Source organism: Onychostruthus taczanowskii, unplaced genomic scaffold (genome assembly GCF_017590055.1).
Source record: "Onychostruthus taczanowskii isolate IOZ18803 unplaced genomic scaffold, ASM1759005v1 scaffold5, whole genome shotgun sequence".
Taxonomy (NCBI): Eukaryota; Metazoa; Chordata; class Aves; order Passeriformes; family Passeridae; genus Onychostruthus; species Onychostruthus taczanowskii.
The window spans coordinates 3,886,403-3,907,050 of record NW_024502568.1 but is presented as its reverse complement, the minus strand read 5'-3'; the positions used below and the strand labels follow the sequence as shown (position 1 = coordinate 3,907,050).

The 20,648-nt window shown below is 48.8% G+C and overlaps 2 protein-coding genes across 2 annotated transcripts; both read left to right on the top strand.

Moving 5' to 3' along the window:
• The first annotated feature begins 264 nt into the window (after positions 1-264).
• On the top strand, positions 265-7,552 carry LOC121341822 (cytochrome P450 26C1). The gene is made up of 6 exons (XM_041415676.1): positions 265-456; positions 532-756; positions 878-1,153; positions 2,760-2,915; positions 6,411-6,917; positions 7,190-7,552. The coding sequence occupies exons 1-6, from the start codon at positions 265-267 to the stop codon at positions 7,550-7,552; spliced, it is 1,719 nt and encodes a 572-aa protein (XP_041271610.1).
• Positions 7,553-11,557: 4,005 nt separating this feature from the next.
• On the top strand, positions 11,558-14,379 carry LOC121341800 (cytochrome P450 26A1). Its single transcript, XM_041415638.1, has 6 exons — positions 11,558-11,900; positions 11,992-12,279; positions 12,401-12,550; positions 12,884-13,018; positions 13,233-13,385; positions 13,577-14,379. Exons 1-6 carry the CDS (start codon positions 11,694-11,696, stop codon positions 13,916-13,918), a joined length of 1,275 nt encoding a protein of 424 aa, XP_041271572.1. The 5' UTR covers positions 11,558-11,693; the 3' UTR covers positions 13,919-14,379.
• The last annotated feature ends 6,269 nt before the right edge of the window (positions 14,380-20,648 follow it).

The window sequence follows — 20,648 nt, the reverse complement described above, 5'->3', positions numbered from 1 at the left end:
CCGGCCCTCCCGCGCCAATCACCGCACTTGGCCGCGCTGCTTAAATATGCAGCGGATACGTCATCTCCGAAGGTGGATCGGGCGTAAGTGGCCAATATCTATATAAATGTGGCCGAGGGGCGAACCGGCAGCAGGAGGCGAGCGGGGCCGGGCGGGCAGCAGCCGGCAGGGCCCGTCGCGCAGCGCCCGGAGCCGAGTCGCGGGACGCCAGCCCGCCGTGCCTGACAGCCGCACCGCCCGCCCCGTCCCCGCCGCCGGAGGAGGATGCCGGCCGGGCCCTCTTGGCCCGAGGCGGCGGCGCTGGTGCTGCTGGCCCTGGTTCTGCTGGTCACCCTGTGCCGGCACCTGTGGGCGCTGCGCTGGAGCCTCAGCCGGGACCGCGCCAGCCCCCTGCCCCTGCCCAAGGGCTCCATGGGCTGGCCCTTCTTCGGGGAGACTCTGCACTGGCTGCTCCAGGTGAGGCGCCGGGGGACGGGGCGGGGTGGGAAGGGGCTGGCGGGAGCCACGAGCTGACCCGCAGCCCGTCCCCAGGGCTCCCGCTTCCACAGTTCTCGGCGGGAGAGGTACGGAAATGTCTTCAAGACCCATCTCCTGGGCCGGCCTGTGGTGCGGGTGACAGGCGCTGAGAACATCCGCAAGATCCTGCTGGGTGAGCACACGCTGGTCAGCACACAGTGGCCCCAAAGCACCCAGATCATCCTGGGCTCCCATACTCTGCTCAGCTCCACTGGTGACCTGCACCGCCAGCGCCGCAAGGTGAGCCTCACAGCCACCCCGACAGGGCACACAGCCCAGGGGGCACCCAGGCCTGGGCCTCGGTGGCATGTGTGCTCCCCCTGCTTTAACTACCTGCCTCTCTTCCCCCTTCTCCTCCTAGATCCTGGCCAGAGTCTTCAGCCGTGCCGCCCTGGAGAGCTACCTGCCGCGGATCCAGAAGGTTGTGAGCTGGGAGCTGCGGGGCTGGTGCACGGAGCCAGGCTCTATCGCAGTTTATTCCTCCGCTAAAACCTTAACTTTCCGCATTGCAGCTCGGATTCTGCTGGGGCTCCGCCTGGGGGAAAAGCAGTTCAAGGATCTGGCCAAAACTTTTGAACAGCTGGTGGAGAACCTCTTCTCCCTGCCCCTCAACATACCCTTCAGTGGGCTGCGCAAGGTACTGCCGCCTGCACTGCTCCCTCTGCCTGGGGGCAGGGCCTGGGCCCTGGCAGCACAGACCCCCTGTCCCTAGACCCACCAAGGGACGTTTCTGATGGGCCAGGACATCTGCAACGCCCCATTCTAGGTCTGAGGGCTTAGTGTCTTACCTACCCCAGCCATTTCCCCTTCTCTTTGCACTTCTCACCTGCTTCTGGCTGGCTTCCAACACCTCTGGGCACTGGCTGCAGCTCATTGTACAGCATAGGGCTCCTCTTCTCCCTCATCCCATATGTTGCCTCTGGTGAGTCCATCATGTCTGACCCTATCCCATCTGAACTCATGTCAGACCATAGCAGAGGCATCTGTGGCCATAAGCATAAAGACAGGTGGGCACAGCACACCTCAGCTTAGCACTTCCTCTGAAACTCAGGCAGGCTGAGAACTTACGGACCCTCTTATGGTCCTCAGTCCCTTGTAGTACATCAGCCCAGATACAACCCAGGGAGAGGGACAGTCTCTTCTGCCTCTTTCAGTCTGCAGTTTCTTCCCTTCTGCTCTGCCCCTCTTTGCCTGCCTCTCCACACTCCTGCTCTAGGTATAGGTCCTGTGTACCATTCTTCCTCCCATATTCCTTCCTCCTCTGGCTTTGGGCTCTCCACCCTTACCACAGCTGAAGTCTCATGTCCACTTTAGCCAGGTCTTCCCTCATCTTGTATTTCCACTGTGAGCTCTGCCCTGTTGGATCACCTTACCCAGCCAGTCCCAGTTCTCCCCCAGCCTCCCTGCTACTCTTCATCAAAGCTCTTGTTTTCCCTGTCCAGTTTCCTTTTACAGGTTGTCACCAGTATGAGTTTTCATCCCCCCTGCCCTCTTTCAGGTCAACCAATGCCTGTCTGGCCCCAGACCAACATCTTCAACTTGCCTTTAGGTCCCCTTGTCTTTCTTCTTGCTCCCTGCCCGGTTTACTTTGTCCAATCCTTCCTACCTCAAATCTAAGCCTTTGTATCTTCCCAATATCTGGCCGTGACCATTTTTAATTTCAAATTTCTGGTCTTTTTGGCTTTTGCAGGAGACATTTTTATAGAGATTCGTACACTCTGTGACTCCATCCCACTTTGCAAAGGCAATGCTGATCACTTGACTTGCTGAGATCTTATCTGAATGTTTTGCTGCACTGGAGTGCAACACACCTGAAGATGAGCTATGATTAATGTGTCTTTATCCACTATTCCCTTGTAAAACCATTTGTGCCTTGCTGTCTGGACTCAGTTTTCTTGTTACCTTTTCTTGTCCCTTGGAATAAGCTTATTTTGGACCTGACATAACTGTAGATTTGCTCAGTGCACATGCCTCTGAACTTGGTAGCATGGGTTTACTGTTATATTTTCCTCCCAGAGTGTTTCTTGGGACTTGTTGCATTTGATTCACAACAGCAAGGCAACAGAAGGTGCAGCATTTCCCCCAGACTGCTCCCTCCAAGGCTCTGGAGCTGGGCAGGAGATTAAACAGTTCTTGCTGTTACAGGTCCTGGGATTAAGGATTGCTACACTTGGGTTCCTCTGGTCTCTCTAGAGAGGGGGACCGTTCCTAAGGTTCTCCTGAACTGTGTGTGCCTCTCACAGGGAATCAAAGCACGGGACACGCTACATAAGTTTATGGAGAAGGCTATACAGGAAAAACTGCAGAGAAACAGCCCAGAAGACCACAGCGATGCTCTGGATTTCCTAATGAACAGTGCCAAGGAGCACGGCAAAGAATTCACCATGCAGGAGCTAAAGGTAAGGAGAGCCTCTGTCTTGCAGTGCCACTCCTGACTCGGTGGCTGTTTGAGAGATGTGGGCTGAGGGCCAGGAGGAGGCTTGTGGGGAGCTGGGGACCACCCCCAGCTGCTGGCTCCTGCCCCCCTCCTACCTGCCGTGAGGGCACCAGCTCCTGCACTCAGCACACTCTTATGCCTTTGTAGTCTTGTGTCTCTTTGCCGCAGAAGGGACCCTTTTAAAAGGGAATGAATGTCCCTTCTACCTTTCCTCTTCACGGCCACCAGCCTTCAGCCTGATGTAGCATGCTGGTAGGGTTATGTGGCTGTGTTAAGGCTTGGCCCATCTGTGCACTCAGTAACCTCCAGGATGCTCTCTTGGAAATATTCAGAGCTATTTGTGTGCTTCTCAAACACAGCCCAGCACCCAGCTTAGGGCAGGGTGTAGATCACATCACTGGACTCCTCAGGGGCTGTGAGCCCAGAAATTTCTGAGATTATAAACCAGAATGGGTCCAGGGATGCAGCAGTGGATTCCAGGTCATTCCTATCACCTCTTCATTCATCAGATTATGTAGCTTGTGGATTGCTATGATGAAATGTGATGTATGGCTGTGACATAGGGATGAACTCTGTAGTCCTTACTGAGCCAAAACCACCAAGTGAATGTGACGAGTATTTTGCCAAAGATCTTGGGAAAAAAAATTGTTATTAGTACTGCATCATTCATAGTTCCAGGTCACTTGGTATCAGTGAATGATAGATGACATTGTATTTATATAACAAGTTTCGAAGCAGTTTTGCATGGGTACAGCAGCTGGATATGGTTTTAAAGTATTTGAATATAGTTTAAAGGTAGTTTTACTATTTATTTAAGTATTTCAGGATAACTATCCAAAGACTAATGTTTTATAAATATTTTGTAAAAATGCAATCTCTAAATCTAAAATATTTGAAAAACTTTGAGCAACTATTAGATATAACTGGAACCAGTATATATTACTAAATAAATTTTTTTGTAATTATTACATTATTTAATTTGTTATATTATTTAGTTGTTTTATTACAATGTGATTTTTGAAAATAATTGACAGATTCCAAATGGGATTGATTAAGATTAATTAGTCTCTGTTAGTATTCACATGAATATTATGCAAGAATAATTGCACAATCTCTCATCATATCCCTGGCTCTGACTGCAAATGGAATAAGGAGATATTAAATGTAACATAGATTGAGTGACATGGCAGCAACCTTGGGCCAGCTGATTCAAATTATAATATATTCATATGTTGTTCGGTACCTTTATGGTTAGAAAATTTCTGTGTTTAACAAAATTACTTTCAAACTGAACTGCCCATTCTTGCAATTATGGCAATATTGTTCACTCTAATAAAACAGTAGTAGAGGTCTCGTTTAATGGAACAGTGCAATTGGATAAAAGCCCAAAGCTGTCTCAGAGTTGTGGATATATCTGTCTTTGAGAGACACTCCAGACAGTGGCATAAACTAGTCACTAATTTGTTTTTTGTTCAAATGATCTGGAAAGACAGTTTTCCCAGAAATTTTCCTAAATACACTGTGATTTGTACTGCTGCCATGAACTCACCAGGGCCCTTGAAATGTAAAGGTCATTGAAAAGATGTTGCTTTGCCAAGAATACTGTTTTAAAATATTTTAAACCTTGGGAAGATTTTAAAAACCCATCTTGCATAATAATGCTGTCACTGGCTCGGTGTAATGCTGCCCATTCTGCCTCCCAGGACAGGGGCAGTACTGATGAAGAAGCTTGGGAATATCCTGCCTTCCAGTCACTGGTTCTGCTGGTCTTGTAGAAGCAGGGAGGGAAAGCTGTGATAGCAGCTGTGACACAAGTTCTGCACCAGCACTGTCAGAGGTTGATGCAAAGAGCATAAGGGCTGTTATTTCAAACCCAAGAGCTTGCCCTAAATTCCTTGCATGCTATTGAAATGTCTTGGGATTTAATTGCATGTGGTGGAACTGAGAGGTTTCTTTTCATCTGTGTCTGCTACCTTGTGAATGTAAAAATTCCTGCTAATGCCTGCAGGAGGTGTGATAGGGGTTGACAGGGATCTGTTGTTCCAGGGGTTTTATTTCAGCTGAAAGATGCCCTTGAGAGCTGCACTTTGGCAAAAGCATCTAGACCAGCCAATATATGGCACTAGGGATGCTAGCAAAGAGTCATCTTTGTTACATTATCCTTAAATTTTACATTATCCTTAACTTTATCAGATTTGAATCCAAGTACCTTCATTCTTCAAGTGTTCTTCTCTGTGTTTGTGGCTTCACCTCTCTAGAACCGGTTGTGTCAGAACAATTTAAAGTCCAGACACAGTCATGTGAAAGGAAACCGCTCTGTGTCCCTGTGGGATTTTGCTCCTCTTTGCCTCTGGACTGGAGCAATTAGTGCTCTGTAATACCAGTCAGGTCCCAGGCCTTCCAGGGGGGCAGTTCCTGGTACTCCTCCCTTTGGCTTCTCCTGGGATTTTTGTCTCTGGCCTCTGGCCTCAGCCCTCCCAGCCCTGTGCTGTGGAGCCACTGGCATCTTCAGATGGTGCTGTAGGTTTGAGCATTATGTTTGCTGTCAGAGATGTGTCATGCCGTGGGCAACCCTTAACTTTTGGGAAACCATTTGCAAAAGTTGGTCAGAGGGTGCTGCAAACAGCCCCCAGCGACCTGGCATGTGCTGTTCCATGTAGACCCTGCAGACAGTCCCACAAAGGCTGGGAGGCTGTGAGGGGACCTTGGACAAGGCACATATTACAGATTTGACTGTGCTGTGCTCCGTGTATCTGAGCTGATTAACTTCCTAACTTCTTATGGATACATCTGCTGTGGAGCTATTGGGAACTCTGCTGTGCTTCAGACTGTACAGCTTGAAAAGCAAGCAAGTCCTTTGCCTGGTGTGTGCTCCCTGCTGGCTACAGCACTTCCCAGGCTGACCTGCTCTAGCAGAGAGGCCTTCATGCTTTTGACTCTTGCCTTGAGTCCCCTCCCAGGTAAGATCAATCACAACTGGAGATGGATCAAATGCAACCCATTTTAGCTGCCAGCACATCTAGAATTTGTGCATAAACCACTGCCCATATCCACTGCCTGGACAGAAAAGTAAAAGATGGGTGCAGAGGCGAATTGGCAGATGATGATAAAGAGCATAATACTTGAAATGGGCTTCACTCAATGTGCTATAATGCATACTAAAGTGCTGCCTTAAAACTGGTAAATCTTGTGAGGAAAGCTCAGAAGAGCTGGATTGGAGGTAATGTGTACTCATTCCAGTTGTGGTTCTGGAGCAGTCATTGATCGGCAAGTGGATGTCCAGCTCATACAAAAATCCTTTGGTCCCTGCCAACCCAGGATGGGTGCAGGCTTGGGGAGAGCAGAGTAGGGGCCAGGGCCCCCTGCACAGGAGCAAAACCTGCAAAAGGTGAGAACACTCTGAGACACAATCACTTTGAAATGTTATTCAAACTTGTCATTTTCATTCCTCTCCCAGGAATCAGCAATTGAACTCATATTTGCTGCTTTTTTCACCACGGCTAGTGCTAGCACCTCTCTGATCCTCCTGCTATTGAAGCACCCGTCAGTGATTGAAAAAATAAGGCAAGAGCTGATGTTCCATGAGTTGTACCAGCAGAGTGAGTGCTGCACTGCAGGACCCTGCCTGGACACTCTGACCATCCAGAGCAGGGACAGAGAGAAAACACTTTCCCACCCCATGGCCCAAGACATTCACAAGGACCAGAGCCAGTCCCCAGCCCCAGTGGAGGAAGATTCCCTCCAGCCCAGTGCCCTGCTAGAGGCCACTGTCCCCAGGAGCAGCGCCTGCCCTGGCCCCCAGCTCCCGGCACCACCAGGGCAAAGCTGTCACTGCACCGCAGACATCAGCCTGGAGAAGCTGAGCCGCCTGCGCTACCTGGACTGCGTGATTAAGGAGGTGCTGCGAGTGCTGCCCCCAGTCTCAGGAGGCTACAGGACGGCACTGCAGACTTTTGAGCTCGATGTAAGTGCCTCACACTCTGGCAGGCTGCTAAAGAGCTGCTGCCTGCCATTGTGAGCAAGCACCCCGTGTCCCACACAGTGGTGGTGCTTGGCAGTGTAGCTCAAGGGGAAGTGTCACCCAGCAACCTCTGTGGGTCCCAGCTGGGCTGGGGAGAAAAGGAACTGTAGAGCCAGTGGGCAGCACGGTGGGGCTGTCTGCGGGCACCCTCTGCTCGCTCTCCAGTAGCACAGGTATGTAACAGTCCTCTCCTCCCTCTTCTCTCCCTTCTCCAGGGCTACCAGATCCCCAAAGGCTGGAGCGTCATGTACAGCATCCGTGACACTCATGAGACAGCTGCTGTCTACCAGAGCCCCCCCAGCAGCTTTGACCCAGAGCGCTTCGGTGCCGGCCGGCCGGAGGCTGCAGGCCGCTTCCACTACATCCCCTTCGGTGGAGGGGCACGGAGCTGCCTCGGGAAGGAGCTGGCACAGGCCATCCTCAAGCTGCTGGCCATTGAGCTGGTCAGCACGGCCCGCTGGGAGCTGGCCACCCCTGGCTACCCCAGCATGCAGACCGTGCCCATCGTGCACCCTGTCGATGATGGGCTGCGGCTCTACTTCCACCCCTTGCAGCCCAGCCAGGGCCCTGAGGCCTGAGCCAGCGAGGGGTGCACTGCTCCCCTCTGCCCTGGGGCCGATGCCCCTCCACAGCTGCCAGGCGCAGGTCTCTGCTCCCCAGGCTGGGAATGCTACTGGCTGACTGCCGAACAAAACCTTAAAGGTCTTTCTGTTTTTCCTCTCCTGGTGTGCAGGCTGGTAGGGTGTGCAGGCTGCTGCAGTATGGTGTCCTACAGAACACTCCTGAACACTGGGCAAAACCTGCTGAAGCTGCTGGCAGGCTGCATATGCCATCGGGGCTCAGTCAGCCCCTGCCCCATACAGGCCCCCAGCTACCGGGGATGGGGAGCAAAACTCCCAGACCCACAGCTAAGACTCCCAGGGTTATCTCCTGTAGGTGTGTTATAGGAGGGGCAGGACAAACATCCTGCACACTGTAGCTTTTTAGATGGAAAAAGAAGGAAGGTAGGGGCTCTGCAGGAAAACACAAGCCAGAGTTGCCCAATCCCCAGCATCAACTCTAGCTAGAATAATAGGGTGTAAAGTGGTTTTTATTGTAAATATTTAATCTCCTTAATGCACTTCCCATTAGAGCTGGCACAAAGAGGATATAATCACCCACTAGTAGTAGCTGTGTATGTTGTGCTTTTGCACTGTGCTGCTGCTTGGGGTCTGCCATGAAGCCATCTCTGAGGTCCCGCAAGGATATTCTCCCCAGTCACAGTCTGCCCATGAGACTGGACTGAAGCAGGGAGGGGGGGCTTTGGGGAACAAATGTTTAGAAAACAGACATTTCTGAATATGCCTGATTTGTGGTAGAAAGTCCCTTATTCCTGATTATGCTGTTCACATAGCAGAGGGGACATTTGCAAGGTGACACAGGCCCTGTGGTATCTGGCTGGCTGGCCAGACTGACTGTCACCTCTGTCCGCTCAGCTCTGCCAGGGAAAGTGTCAGGACAGCAGTTCCATGCGTCCATCCAGGGGGTGGTACCTGAGGCTAAATGTGGGTGCGGAGGGTGCCCTTTTTGATGGCTTTTGAGTACCCCTACAGGGTATTTCCCTCCCATGTAAAATAAAATTGAGTCCTGTTTGTGTACTGAGAACAGAGCTGGGCTCAGGTCCTTGATCCACAACGTGTTTATATGTTTCTTTCAGCTTCACTTCTACTCCCCACTGTCATGGATTCTGTGTGAATGCAGTGGGAAAATAATCCTCCTTGTCCCTCCAGAGCATTCCATGCCTGGTGGTGTTGTGTGCTCTGTGGGAAGAACCAGCTTGACCTGTGAGGGCCAAAACATGGCACGAAGACAGTGTCCCTTTGGAAAGGCTCTGGGGAGCTCTCCAGTCTCCTGAAAGTTTTATCATCATCCTGCTTCAGTGCTAGAGATGGCCTTGCCCTGGCCAATCCCCCTTGCTGGGGGACTGCAGCAGGGCGAGTGCTGGCATTAACTGTCGGAGGGCTGTGCAGTGACCACCACGCTACCCCGGGCAGAAACCTGGCTCCCAAACGTGACAGGTCAAATCTGGAAGAGGTTGAACTGCAGGGCTGAGTTAAGTGCTATTGGCAAGTCGACCCTGTAGTGAACCAGAGCCTCTGGCCCTCCTGACCTTGTCCTGAAAGGTGAATTTTTTTGCCTATCAGAGGTGAAATCAGTAGATGGTGGCTGCAAGTGGCAATGACTAACTTTAATTAGCAGGAGCTACTGGCTGGCTGAGACCGCAGGCGATTCAGGGTCTCACCGTGGGCAGGGCTGGGCCTGCAGCGTCCGGCACCCTGTGCAGGAAGGTCAGGGCTCCTCCAGCAGTGCACTTAAAAATTACCCTGAGCGCCAACAAACCCGCTGAAAAATGTAACATAAATCCAGTTTAAAAGAAAAAAAAAAAATAAACAAAAAGAAACTGATAAACTGATTTTGTTTGCGGATAAACACAAGCATTTACAAATGAAGTGTAATAATTGTTACTTGTAATCAAAGTTTGTTCATATTAGGCTGTTAATTTCTTGACCCCCTTCCAAGATGTTTTTAATTATCCCTTTCACTCTTTACCATTTGATTCTTTTCAAGCCGATGGCTGGGGAATACACAGCTGGGAAGATAATAAAGCCTTCCTGTGGCAATTATCGGTGCTCAGGCCACCGTATCTCGTTATTTTGATAGACAGTGAACTTGGCGCGGTTGCCGGCCGGGTTCACGCAGATGTCACGGTCCGTGTTGTAGGTCACAAGCAGGTCAGCGCCCGGCAAGGGGAGAGCGCCGGGTCAGGGCGCGGCCGCCGCTCCCGGCCAGCGCCGGCCGGGCCCCGCGGAGCCGAGGCGAGCCCCGAGGGGATACCGGCCCGGGGCCGGGGGAGCACCCTCCGGGGGGTTCCCTCCTGGGCAAGGGGCTGCGGAGGCGGGCAGCCCCGCTCCGACAAGGCATCGTAAGAGGAGGGCGGGTCTCGTGTGATGAGTTGATTGTTAGAAAAATAATAATTAAAAGTGACATCTCCCTCTCCCCTACACAGACACACACACAAAACTTCCAGCGTTTATTGAGCTTGTCTGGGAACAAGAAAGCAAAAGCAGCAGGGAGGGGAAAGATAAAAACCGCAAAGGAAAAAAAAAAGTTGGCAGCAGCCGTGGTCGGCGGAGAGCTCCGCGCCCCGCAGCCGCGGTCCGCGCCGGGCGCCCCTTCCCCAGCGGCCGGCGGCCCCTGCGCCGGCACCAGCAGCGCCCACAGCCAGCCAGTTTAAAAGGCGGCCCCGCTCCCGCAGCGCTCCTCCTGCCCGGAGCCGCCGCTCCCGTCCGGAGAGCAGCGCCGGTCCCTCCGCGCCGCGGCTGCAGGCGGGGTCCCGGCCGTGCCGAGCGCCTCTTCCCGGCCGCGCCAGCCCCGACGGGATGCCGGAGAGCCTCAGGGGAGGGTGGGCAGTAGATCCGGGGGAGAGGAGCTGGGAACGGCGAGTTTGGTGTTTCCTTTCCGCGCTCACCTTCTCTTCCCTCGGTGACCCGCGCTTGAACCTGCTTCGGGAGGCTGAGACGGACTGCTGCCGGCGGCTCCTTCCTCCACGGCCGGCAGAAATACAAGCCGTGCCTTTCGAGGTGAACCAGGGGCCAGCGGAGGCTCCTCCGCCGATGCGCCGGCACAGCTGCTGCTCTGCTCATGGGGGTCTCCGGGCTGCCCCAGCACGGGGGACCGTCCTCTCCGGCCGCCCCACGGTCCCGGCCCGGTGTCTCCCGGGTCCGGCCGCTACCTCGCCGTTCCCAGCCGACTACGGTGGCGGACGAAGAAGCTCCGCAGAGCGCATCGGCGCCGGGCGGCAGCGCCGCGGGGTAGGTGACTCCGGACAGCCGGGCCGCCGGGTACCGGCGTGGGAATTTCTGCCGCCGCTGGTCTCGAACGAGCATCGGCGATAAATCCGAGGACGAAGAGGCGCTGGTGGCCGATCACCGGCTGTCAGCTGTCGGCGGCGTCCCGCAGCTCACTCGCCGAGAGCGGTGTAGGGTCAGCGAGCCCAGAGCCGCCGCCGCCGCCCCCGACAGCACCTTTCCTTCCCCGGCAGCGGTCTGCGGAGCGTAGGATGCACTACGCAAAGCAAATAGTTAAAGATTTCGAGGGGAGGAGCCAGGCAGCAATCCGCAATTAAAGATGAACTTTGGGTGAACTAATTTATCGGACCAAGGTAGGGGTGGGCAGCAACCTGGGAAGGGTATAAAAGGCGGCCCGCGGCGAGCCCAGCCCGCGCACTCAGAGCTCCCGGGGGGCTGGGCGGGAGTCGCTCCCCAGTCATGGGCTTCTCCGCCCTAATCGCCAGCGCCCTGTGCACCTTTCTGCTGCCCCTGCTACTCTTTCTGGCTGCCGTCAAGCTCTGGGACCTGTACTGCGTGAGCAGCCGCGACCCCAGCTGCCCGCTCCCGCTGCCCCCGGGCACCATGGGGCTCCCCTTCTTCGGGGAGACGCTGCAGCTGGTGCTGCAGGTAAGGCCAGGCGATGGCGCGGGGAGCGGAGAGGCGCCCCTTGGAGCCAGAGCTCCTCGGGCTGCAGGGGAGGGAGATGAGCGGCAACTTTGACAGGCTCCCGTGCCCAGCGCGCCCAGGTGGGAAAGAGCTGCTCTCCCTGCCTCTTCCTCTTCTGCTTTCTAAAATTTATTTTATCATTTCCTCCCTCTCATCCCCTGTCTAGAGGCGGAAATTCCTGCAGATGAAACGCAGGAAATACGGCTTCATCTACAAGACTCACCTCTTTGGGCGGCCCACGGTACGGGTGATGGGCGCCGAGAACGTGCGGCACATCCTGCTGGGCGAGCACCGGCTCGTCTCCGTGCAGTGGCCCGCCTCGGTGCGGACCATCCTGGGCTCGGGCTGCCTCTCCAACCTCCACAACGGGCAGCACAAGCACCGCAAAAAGGTACGGGCCGACGGCGGGCGGGGAGCGGGCGGGGCCGCCTCGGGCGCGGCTGCTGAGCCTCTGTCCCGTTCCTCCTCGTCCCCCCGGGCAGGTGATCATGCGTGCCTTCTCCCGGGACGCCCTGCAGCACTACGTGCCCGTCATCCAGGAGGAGGTGAGCGCCTGCCTGGCGCGGTGGCTGGGCGCCGCCGGGCCCTGCCTGCTCGTGTACCCCGAGGTGAAGCGCCTCATGTTTCGCATTGCCATGAGAATCCTGCTGGGCTTCCAGCCCCGCCAGGCCAGCCCCGACGGCGAGCAGCAGCTGGTCGAGGCCTTCGAGGAGATGATCCGCAACCTCTTCTCCCTGCCCATCGATGTGCCGTTCAGTGGGCTCTACCGGGTAAGGCTCTCGGCGGGCCAGGAGGAAAGAGGTGCCCCTGCGGCCGGGGCACGGGGGGATCAGGGGGGAGGGATGGCGGTACTGTCCAAGACTCAAACTGCTCTCCCTCCTGCTTGGTCAGGGCTTGCGGGCACGCAACATCATCCATGCCAAGATCGAGGAGAACATCCGTGCCAAGATGGCCCGCAAGGAGCCTGAGGGGGGCTACAAGGATGCACTGCAGCTGCTGATGGAACACACACAGGGGAACGGCGAGCAGCTCAACATGCAGGTAAGGGTCCCAGGACCGGATCAATCTCTTTCCCTCGGGCCCTTTAAGAACATCACACTTGCCTTGTGGGGACAAGAGGGAAGAGCAGGAGATGCTCTCTCTCCCCATGAAATAAACCAGCTGCTGTTGAGCACTAGAGTGCAGAGGCTACAGTCAGGCTGTTGGATGGGGAGATGTTCACAGGGAGCATAAGCACCACCAGCCACTGCCGTCTAGGCCCCTGGGTGTCTGTTCCAGTTTGGGAATGATGTACAGCATAGCAGTGGTTGAGTGGGCCTGGTAGAGATACTGTGTTCAAGGCCTGGTTTATGCCTCTTCTATCCCTTGTGTAAGGAGCTGAAGGAATCTGCCACAGAGCTGCTGTTCGGGGGTCATGAAACCACTGCTAGTGCTGCCACGTCGCTGATCGCCTTCCTAGGGCTCCACCATGAAGTCCTGCAGAAAGTGAGGAAAGAGCTGCAGGTCAAGGTGTGTCCTCCCCAGAGGCATTTCACAGGAGGGGGTGGTGGGAGGAAGGCACCTCCAGGACAGGTATCCCAGACAGGGCTCCCTTTGATCCAGTGGTGCCCTACTTTTAGGGGTGGCAAGAAAATACTGCTTATAGCTGAGGGGCAGCTGCTTTGCAGTGCCAGGAGCCCTGGCTGCATGGTTCAGAATGTCATGGCAGCATTTTCCTTTCTAGGGGTTACTGTGCAGTTCCAACCAAGAGAAGCAGCTGGACATGGAGGTCTTGGAGCAGCTGAAGTACACAGGCTGTGTCATCAAAGAGACCCTCAGGCTGAGCCCACCTGTACCTGGAGGATTTCGGATTGCACTCAAGACCCTTGAGCTAAATGTAAGCAAGGTTTGGGTACAACTCCTCAGAGCAGCTGCAAAGTATTTTGTGTTCATGCAGCCTGTCTGCCTTAGGGTGACCTGCAAGAAGCCAGGAGGGGAGGTGGGGTGCACTGATGTGTCCTGTTCTGTCACTTCACATTATTTAACACAGCAAGGTGTTCCACATCTCCTTTCTGTTCTTTTTTGTAGGGTTACCAAATCCCTAAAGGCTGGAATGTTATTTACAGCATCTGTGATACACATGATGTGGCAGATCTCTTTACCAACAAGGAAGAATTTAACCCAGATCGCTTCATGTCTCCATCTCCAGAGGATTCCTCTAGGTTCAGTTTCATTCCTTTTGGTGGGGGCTTGAGGAGCTGCGTGGGCAAAGAGTTTGCAAAAGTCCTTCTAAAAATATTTACAGTGGAGTTGGCTCGGAGCTGTGACTGGCAGCTGCTGAATGGACCTCCTACAATGAAAACAGGCCCCATAGTGTACCCTGTGGACAATCTGCCTGCCAAATTCATAGGTTTCAGCGGTCAAATCTGAGAGCTCAACACTTGCCTCCAAATGGATTTCTATATAGCATTTAATATGTACATAGTAACTTTTTATAGTAACAAAGACCTTTAAATATTTAAAACTTGTAAATGTACAATAGTTATTTATGTCTTCTAAGTATTTCAAGAGGCTATGATATTTTTTCCCCCAAGCACTACAATTATGGGTCTCTGATTCATAATTAGATAATGTTATTTCTATAGAAATAAGTTTTCCCCTATTTAAAAATATCATTGAGAGCTGGCCAGCTAAGCATTTGAAGACATTTCAGGATGGTGTATGTATAAGAAATATCCGAAAAGCATTCAAAACAATGGTAACTAGCTACTCATCCAAATTACCTGAGGTGGTTATTGTCTGAGAATGTTTTCAGTATTATTTGTGTCTAGATTGTATGTTTAATGTGTGAATTTTAAGTTTGATAATAAAGTTTATTTTTGATGATCCTCTGTATGAAGATCTGTGTGTATGCTAGAGAGTAACTTAATGGATGTGGCTCTAGGCTTTGGATGTAAAGCCAGATCTGCTTCTGTGAATGAGGCATTTGCTATTTTTGTGTTCATAACTCTTCCCTCCTTCATGTGTAGTTGCTGATGAGTAGTTAATTGTTACAAATTTTAGTTTGTAAATGCAAGAACAGTACAAAACTACATGCTCGAAAACTGCATGGAGTGATGGCAAGTGCTACAGGTCTCCTTATCAAGCACATCATGTTGAGCCACAGTAAATAAGAAAGAAAAGAAAAGCAGAATCATGTCACATAAGTCTTTCTCTGGAGCTAGTTGAGGAAAAAAATCCATAAATGTCCTCTCCTCCCATATTAGTGCTGACCTGTGTAAACACACCACTGAATCTTGTTCTGTGTTGAGCTTGCTGGCTATGAATCTTTACTTAGGAAGGTGTCCCTTATCAGCTGGTAGAGCAAATAAAATCTGCTTATTTCTCCTTGAAATGCAACAGCTCTGACTAGGTGAGAGATAGCGCATGCATTTGGTTTAAGAACTTCTTTCCTGGAATTCAGTAAAGTGAAAACTAAAAGGCAGGCACTAATGTGAATTGATTAACAGAGAATCAACTGCTGAGATGCAATTCCCCGGGGGTGTGTAAGCAGGGCAGATAAAATGCCCTAGGCATGACCCCTATTTTGGCTAAACCATAAGGGGTTTTGTGGCCACCCCAGCTTACTACACCTATTAGTCTTCCCTCAAAAGTCAAACAACATAGGCTGGCTCTATAAACATCTACAAAGTAAACCAATGTAATTCAGTGTCATGAGCACTTGTAGCACCATATAGAATAATTACATTTTTTTGTTTACTTCTGGGAAACAGTCACTTTTTTATTATGTTCTTCCAAGATCAAAATTAAGGACAAAGCTAAGTTGCCCAAAATAGCTACAGGTGCTTAATAGCATCTATGAGGTTTGGCATTTTTTAAAGGGGTGTTTCTACAACACATTTGATATGTTTCCAGCTAGCATTTTAAACACAGGAGCTTCTAACATAAGGCTTTAGATACAGCCTACATATGAGCATAACTATAAAGAATTTTCTTTATCCAATTTTTTGTAGCCCCAAAATACATTAATTTTAAATTGTACCTGAGTCTTCTTGACAATTTTTAAAATCTTAAATATTTTTTCCTGTGCAAACTTCTTGTACTGTTATGTTTCTCAGGGACTTGATGAATAACCTCAGTTTAATAACTCTTTATTATGAGTACAGTAGTGGAAAATTGCAAACCTTGATCCTGATTTGGAGGTGCAGCAGGACTCTTGTCTTGGTATTCTTTACTAACATTTTCTTCTGGATTCTCCAAATCCAAATAGATGTTGATATTCTTTAAATGTTTTGTTTGGTTTTAATTAAAATCTTTTATATGTGGGAACTTTTTGCATCGTCTTCATATTATTTTAGTTTATATTTTATTTTTATAAAGAATGGGAACCTAAGTGCTGTCTGGAGAATGCAAACACTTTCACAGTGTAAGTCTAAGGTCATACATGCAAGTCTTTCATTTTTGGTTTTGAGTCAAGTTTGCATGGCTTTTACGTGAGAAGAAGAAAAAATATCATATACTTAATTTGATTTTGTCTGGACATCTGGGGGCACATCCTCAGCTGCTGTAAATCATGACAACATAACCTATGTTAGGTACTGCCCCTGTAATAATTTATCTCTGTAGCTAAGCAGTCTGTCACTGCTGTGCAGTTTAGGCATCCTGGAGCCAGCTTTAAACAAGCCAACCTGAGAAATGGTAGCAGCGCAGCCACAGTAAAACGGAGCTCAGTGTGGGTTAATTGCTAAAATATTTGCCCAGCTTCTTGAGCAGGTTTTACAACCCCTGCTAATCCCTGTTGCAGCTGTATTTTGACAGCTTGGGTGCTGGCTGCAGACCAGGTTCAGGTGAGCTCTGCTGTGAGCGCAGCTTTGCCTGCTCGGCAGAGCCTGGGGTGGGCACATGCTGAGGCCGTGGTCGCTGTTTAGGTGCTGCACCCCCAGCTCCCACCTCTCTTGTTATGCTGGGTCCAGAAACTGATTTTATTGAAAAATTACCTGTCAAAAAACGAATTGCTTTTTGGGCAGACCGGGTCCTCGTTTCAGCTCCCCACATGAGCATGGTTTGTGCTGGGGTGCTGCACCGAGACAGAAGGAAGGGTATTTCATATTCCTTCTCTTGGTTAGCCTGTTATTTAAAAGGAAAATGTTTGACCAGGTCTCTCTTCGAAAAATCACACACAACTTAGAAGGTGCTGTGCTTTGGTCCTGGAGCAAAAAGCCGTGATTTATATGTAGCATGCTGATTCTTCCCCGGGGGTAAGGTGAGTTAATAGAACCCACGCTTCTCCTAAAATCATGCGAGTAACAGCTCCTGCCAGTCAGCAGCACCTCTAAAGCTTAGAACTTCTGAATGTGTTCTCTTAACAACACAGAATTGTATCATTCTTCAATTAAAAGGACATTTAAGAATTACACTGATGTAAACTGGCATTGAGGAATGCTACTTGATAAATCAATACTTGATTGAAAGTCCAGATGAGGTCAAAACAGGTAAAAGTGAATTTTGCTTGTGGTTATATGACTAAGAAAAAAAATGCTGATGACTTATTGAAAATGATTAAAAATAACTTGATTAGGTTGATTTATTTTGTCCTTGTGAAACAAAAACCTGTTACTTGCATGTTGTTTTCAGCAGTTGAGCTGGAAAAGATTTTCTTTTGTTACGGTTCATAGAAGTACTTATTCAAAGGACAATATAATTTGAAGTCTTGTGTGCTTAAGGTTTTGAACCTACTTTTATTATTTTATTTTATTTTATTTCTTTACAGGAGTCTTTTCCTGGACCTTGCAAGATGAGAGGCTGACAAAAAGGCTTTCCTTCTTTCTACCCCATTTCAATCTATTGTTTGTTTTCTTGTTTTATTCTGTTCAGTGATTTAGAATTAACCTTTGGAGAGGTACCAAGAAAAATACTTCATAATATGTAAAATACTTCATCTTTGACTTTCAAGTTGTATTTTCCTACGTGCTACATAAAGTTTTAAAAAATGTTTTTACAAATCTGCATCAAAAATGTTTTTACAAATCTGCCATCTTTGAGAACAGAACACTGCTGTTTTTTGTTAATTCTACATATCTGCAGAGGTTTTCAGAGTGGATTCTGATAAAATAGTATGCCTGTCTTTTAGAAACTAATATGTAAAATTATAACCCTGGATCCAACTATTTCTTCTTCTTATTCTTTTTTTATTATTATTTTTAATCATTGGAAATGATTTTATGAGGTATAAATTCTGAAAATCTGCCATCTATCTCAAAGGGAGCTGCACTGCTTAGACTCCCTGAAAATCCAATATTACTTTTGATATAGTCTTAAACACAGATTAAATAGCCCATGTGTAAGCAACCTATTGGTGAATTTCTTTACCTGAGAATTATTGCATATCATCTTTCCTAGAACAGCCTAACAGGATTATATGCAAGACTACTGGATCTTTTACAAGGCTATGCAGGACATTTGCATAAACCAAACTAATATAATGACTTTTGCAAAGATTTAGGAATTTTAAAATGCAGACACAAATCTTGTGTTTGAGATACACTGCTGGTATGCTCCAGGCCCAAATTAGTGAATTTATTTATGGCTTAAAGGTACTATGTGACATGTAGTTGTCCTCTATTATAACAAAAAAGAGTGGGGTGGGTTTGGATAGCATTTAATTGAGATAGTTTTGTTTGCCAGGTGGTTTGTATTGTAATTTCTCTGTCAAGTTATACATCCAGCATGCAATGCAAAACATATACAGATTAGCAGCAAAAATTCAAAAAGTTTATTAGTTGCAACCATTAGAGTGATAGATTAGGAGAAAGGAAATGTAACTGGCAGCAAGTTTAGAGAAGACTCATTACTAGACTGGCTTGCTTCACTTGTTTAATAATGTCTTACAAAAAATGTTATATGAGAAGTTCAATGAATAATGCAGCCTTCATTAAGTTATGTAAATGACTGTAGCTTCGTGGGTGGGTGAAATATTTAACAAATGAAATATTTAACAAATCTGTTTACATCCAAAGAGTAAAAGCAGCGGAAACAGCTTTTAAAGAATCTGAGATTTAAATATTTAAAAGGTGACAGACAGAACTTTCCTAGTAGGACATAATAGTGCTGTTTTAATAGGTGTTTACAGCTTGCCTCTCAGTTGCAACATAGGCAGGGCAAGACATTAAGTATTCTCAGTTAATTAAATGTTATTTGTCCCTTTATCAGCAGTCCCAACATTGCAGTTTCCCTTGTACGCCCTTAGTGCCGGAGACATGCAGAGCTTGTGTGATTTGCAAGGCTGGAAGGATCATTTTAGCAAAAGTGACTTATGATGTCCTTGTTTGCCAGGTCATTTTGTTCACAAATACACAATCATTCATATGTTGCTAGATTTCGATGCTTTTCTTTTCCCCAATTTGTGACTATTTAGGAAAGCCTTAGAATTTATGGGTTCAGGCCACGCTGCTGTGCAGGATTACTGTCACAACATGAGAAAATTATAAACTCAGGACTAAATCTGGCATAGACAACATGTTCTCCTACCACACCCACAAATGCCAATTTTTCTTATGCTTCTCCCAAAGCAAATCCTTGGATTTGGGCCTCACGGCTTACGCAGAAGGTCAAAGATTGTTGGAGGCTGTTTTTGAGCAAAGGGGGGAATAAATTCCAGAGTTGAGGGCCCCTCACAGGATCTCTCTAGAGATAAAAGTAACCAAAATGCAGTCAGTACCATGCATTCTTGAGTAGGAGGCAGGCCCATAACTTTCTGAGGTGGTGGGAAGCTGAAAATATTGATGTCAATACAGAGATGTGGGTCCTGAGCAGTGCTCTAGGTACAGTCTGAGGAGGAGATGCACATAGGCACACATCTACCAAGACTTGTTAAGTCATCTTTGTTAATGTTGCTTTACATGAAATAGCTTCCTCTATTTCTATAGAAATTTCTATAGGAATTTCTATTTTGAGGGTAAAAGCAACAACTTAGGTTTGGGAATTTTTTTTCTGCTTGAGCTCTATGGGGTCAATACAAATTTGGTATATCTGTATCTCAGAAATATACTGCTTTTACAAAATATTACAAACATGTTTTCAAGATTGAATCTGAATTTTAGTATGGAATTATAGTAGGTCTTGGTTTCCTTGGCTTGCTGACTTAATTGATGTAAAGAAGCAAGAGGCTGTGGTGTGCTTTACCTAATACTTTATTTTATATCTGAGCCCTCCTGAATGAACTAACTGCTTGTATCCTGTGAGAAAGCAAGGAAGGGACTGCATACTGCTAGCAAGAGTAGTGCCTGCCTGTGTGGATAGAGTTGGGGTTTTCTTCCCCCCAAAAATCTGCATCGTGCACCTTCTCATCAAACACGCTGCTTCTCTCCAAAGCTTCCCTTGGAAGCCTAGGAACCGCAGAGTAATCGGAAACTGCTCCCTGACCTGGCAGTATCCTCCTCTTTTGTGAATTGTCCCGGCAATAGCCTCTTCTTTTGTGAATTGTCCTTAACTTTGACAAGAATGGAAGGAGATAAGGGAACCAGCAGAGAGTCCAGCAGCACACTGCTGCCCCGGCTGCCTGACACACAGGTGATTTTCCTCCTCCTTGTCCCACTGTCTCTGCCTCTTGCTGTCATTATATTCAATATACATTGTTTACGTTAATGATGCTGCCTACAGCACTGCAGCAAGCTAGCACGTGCATTACAGATCTAGCAGTAAAGAGAAAAATAATTAGTTTTGCTTAAAGTGATGGCATGTCGTGATATTTTTGCTCATTTTATGACATGAAATGATTTGTGAAATTAGATTTGTGACATTTCTGAGGGAACTTTTCCTCTTAACTGTGACTAAGAGCATGTTGGTCTCTGAAATTCACTAATTGTCAGTCGGTATTTCTAGCAAAAAATCACAAATTTCAACCACAGCAGAGTACGTTTTACAGACACCAGTTACTTGCCTGCAAAGTACAACCATCCACTTTTTATGGAATTGTCTTATTGTTCTCCTCCTTTGCATACTGCTAGTAATTTTTTAAATCAACAGTTTGCAGATGTACTTATTATCAAAGTATTCAGGAGAGAAGAAAGGAGACAGGCTGAGTGTGCTGATATGGAAAACCAAGAATCCTTAAGCAGTCAAAGGTACTTGTTTATTTTGGTGGCTCCTTGGTGATTGTCCT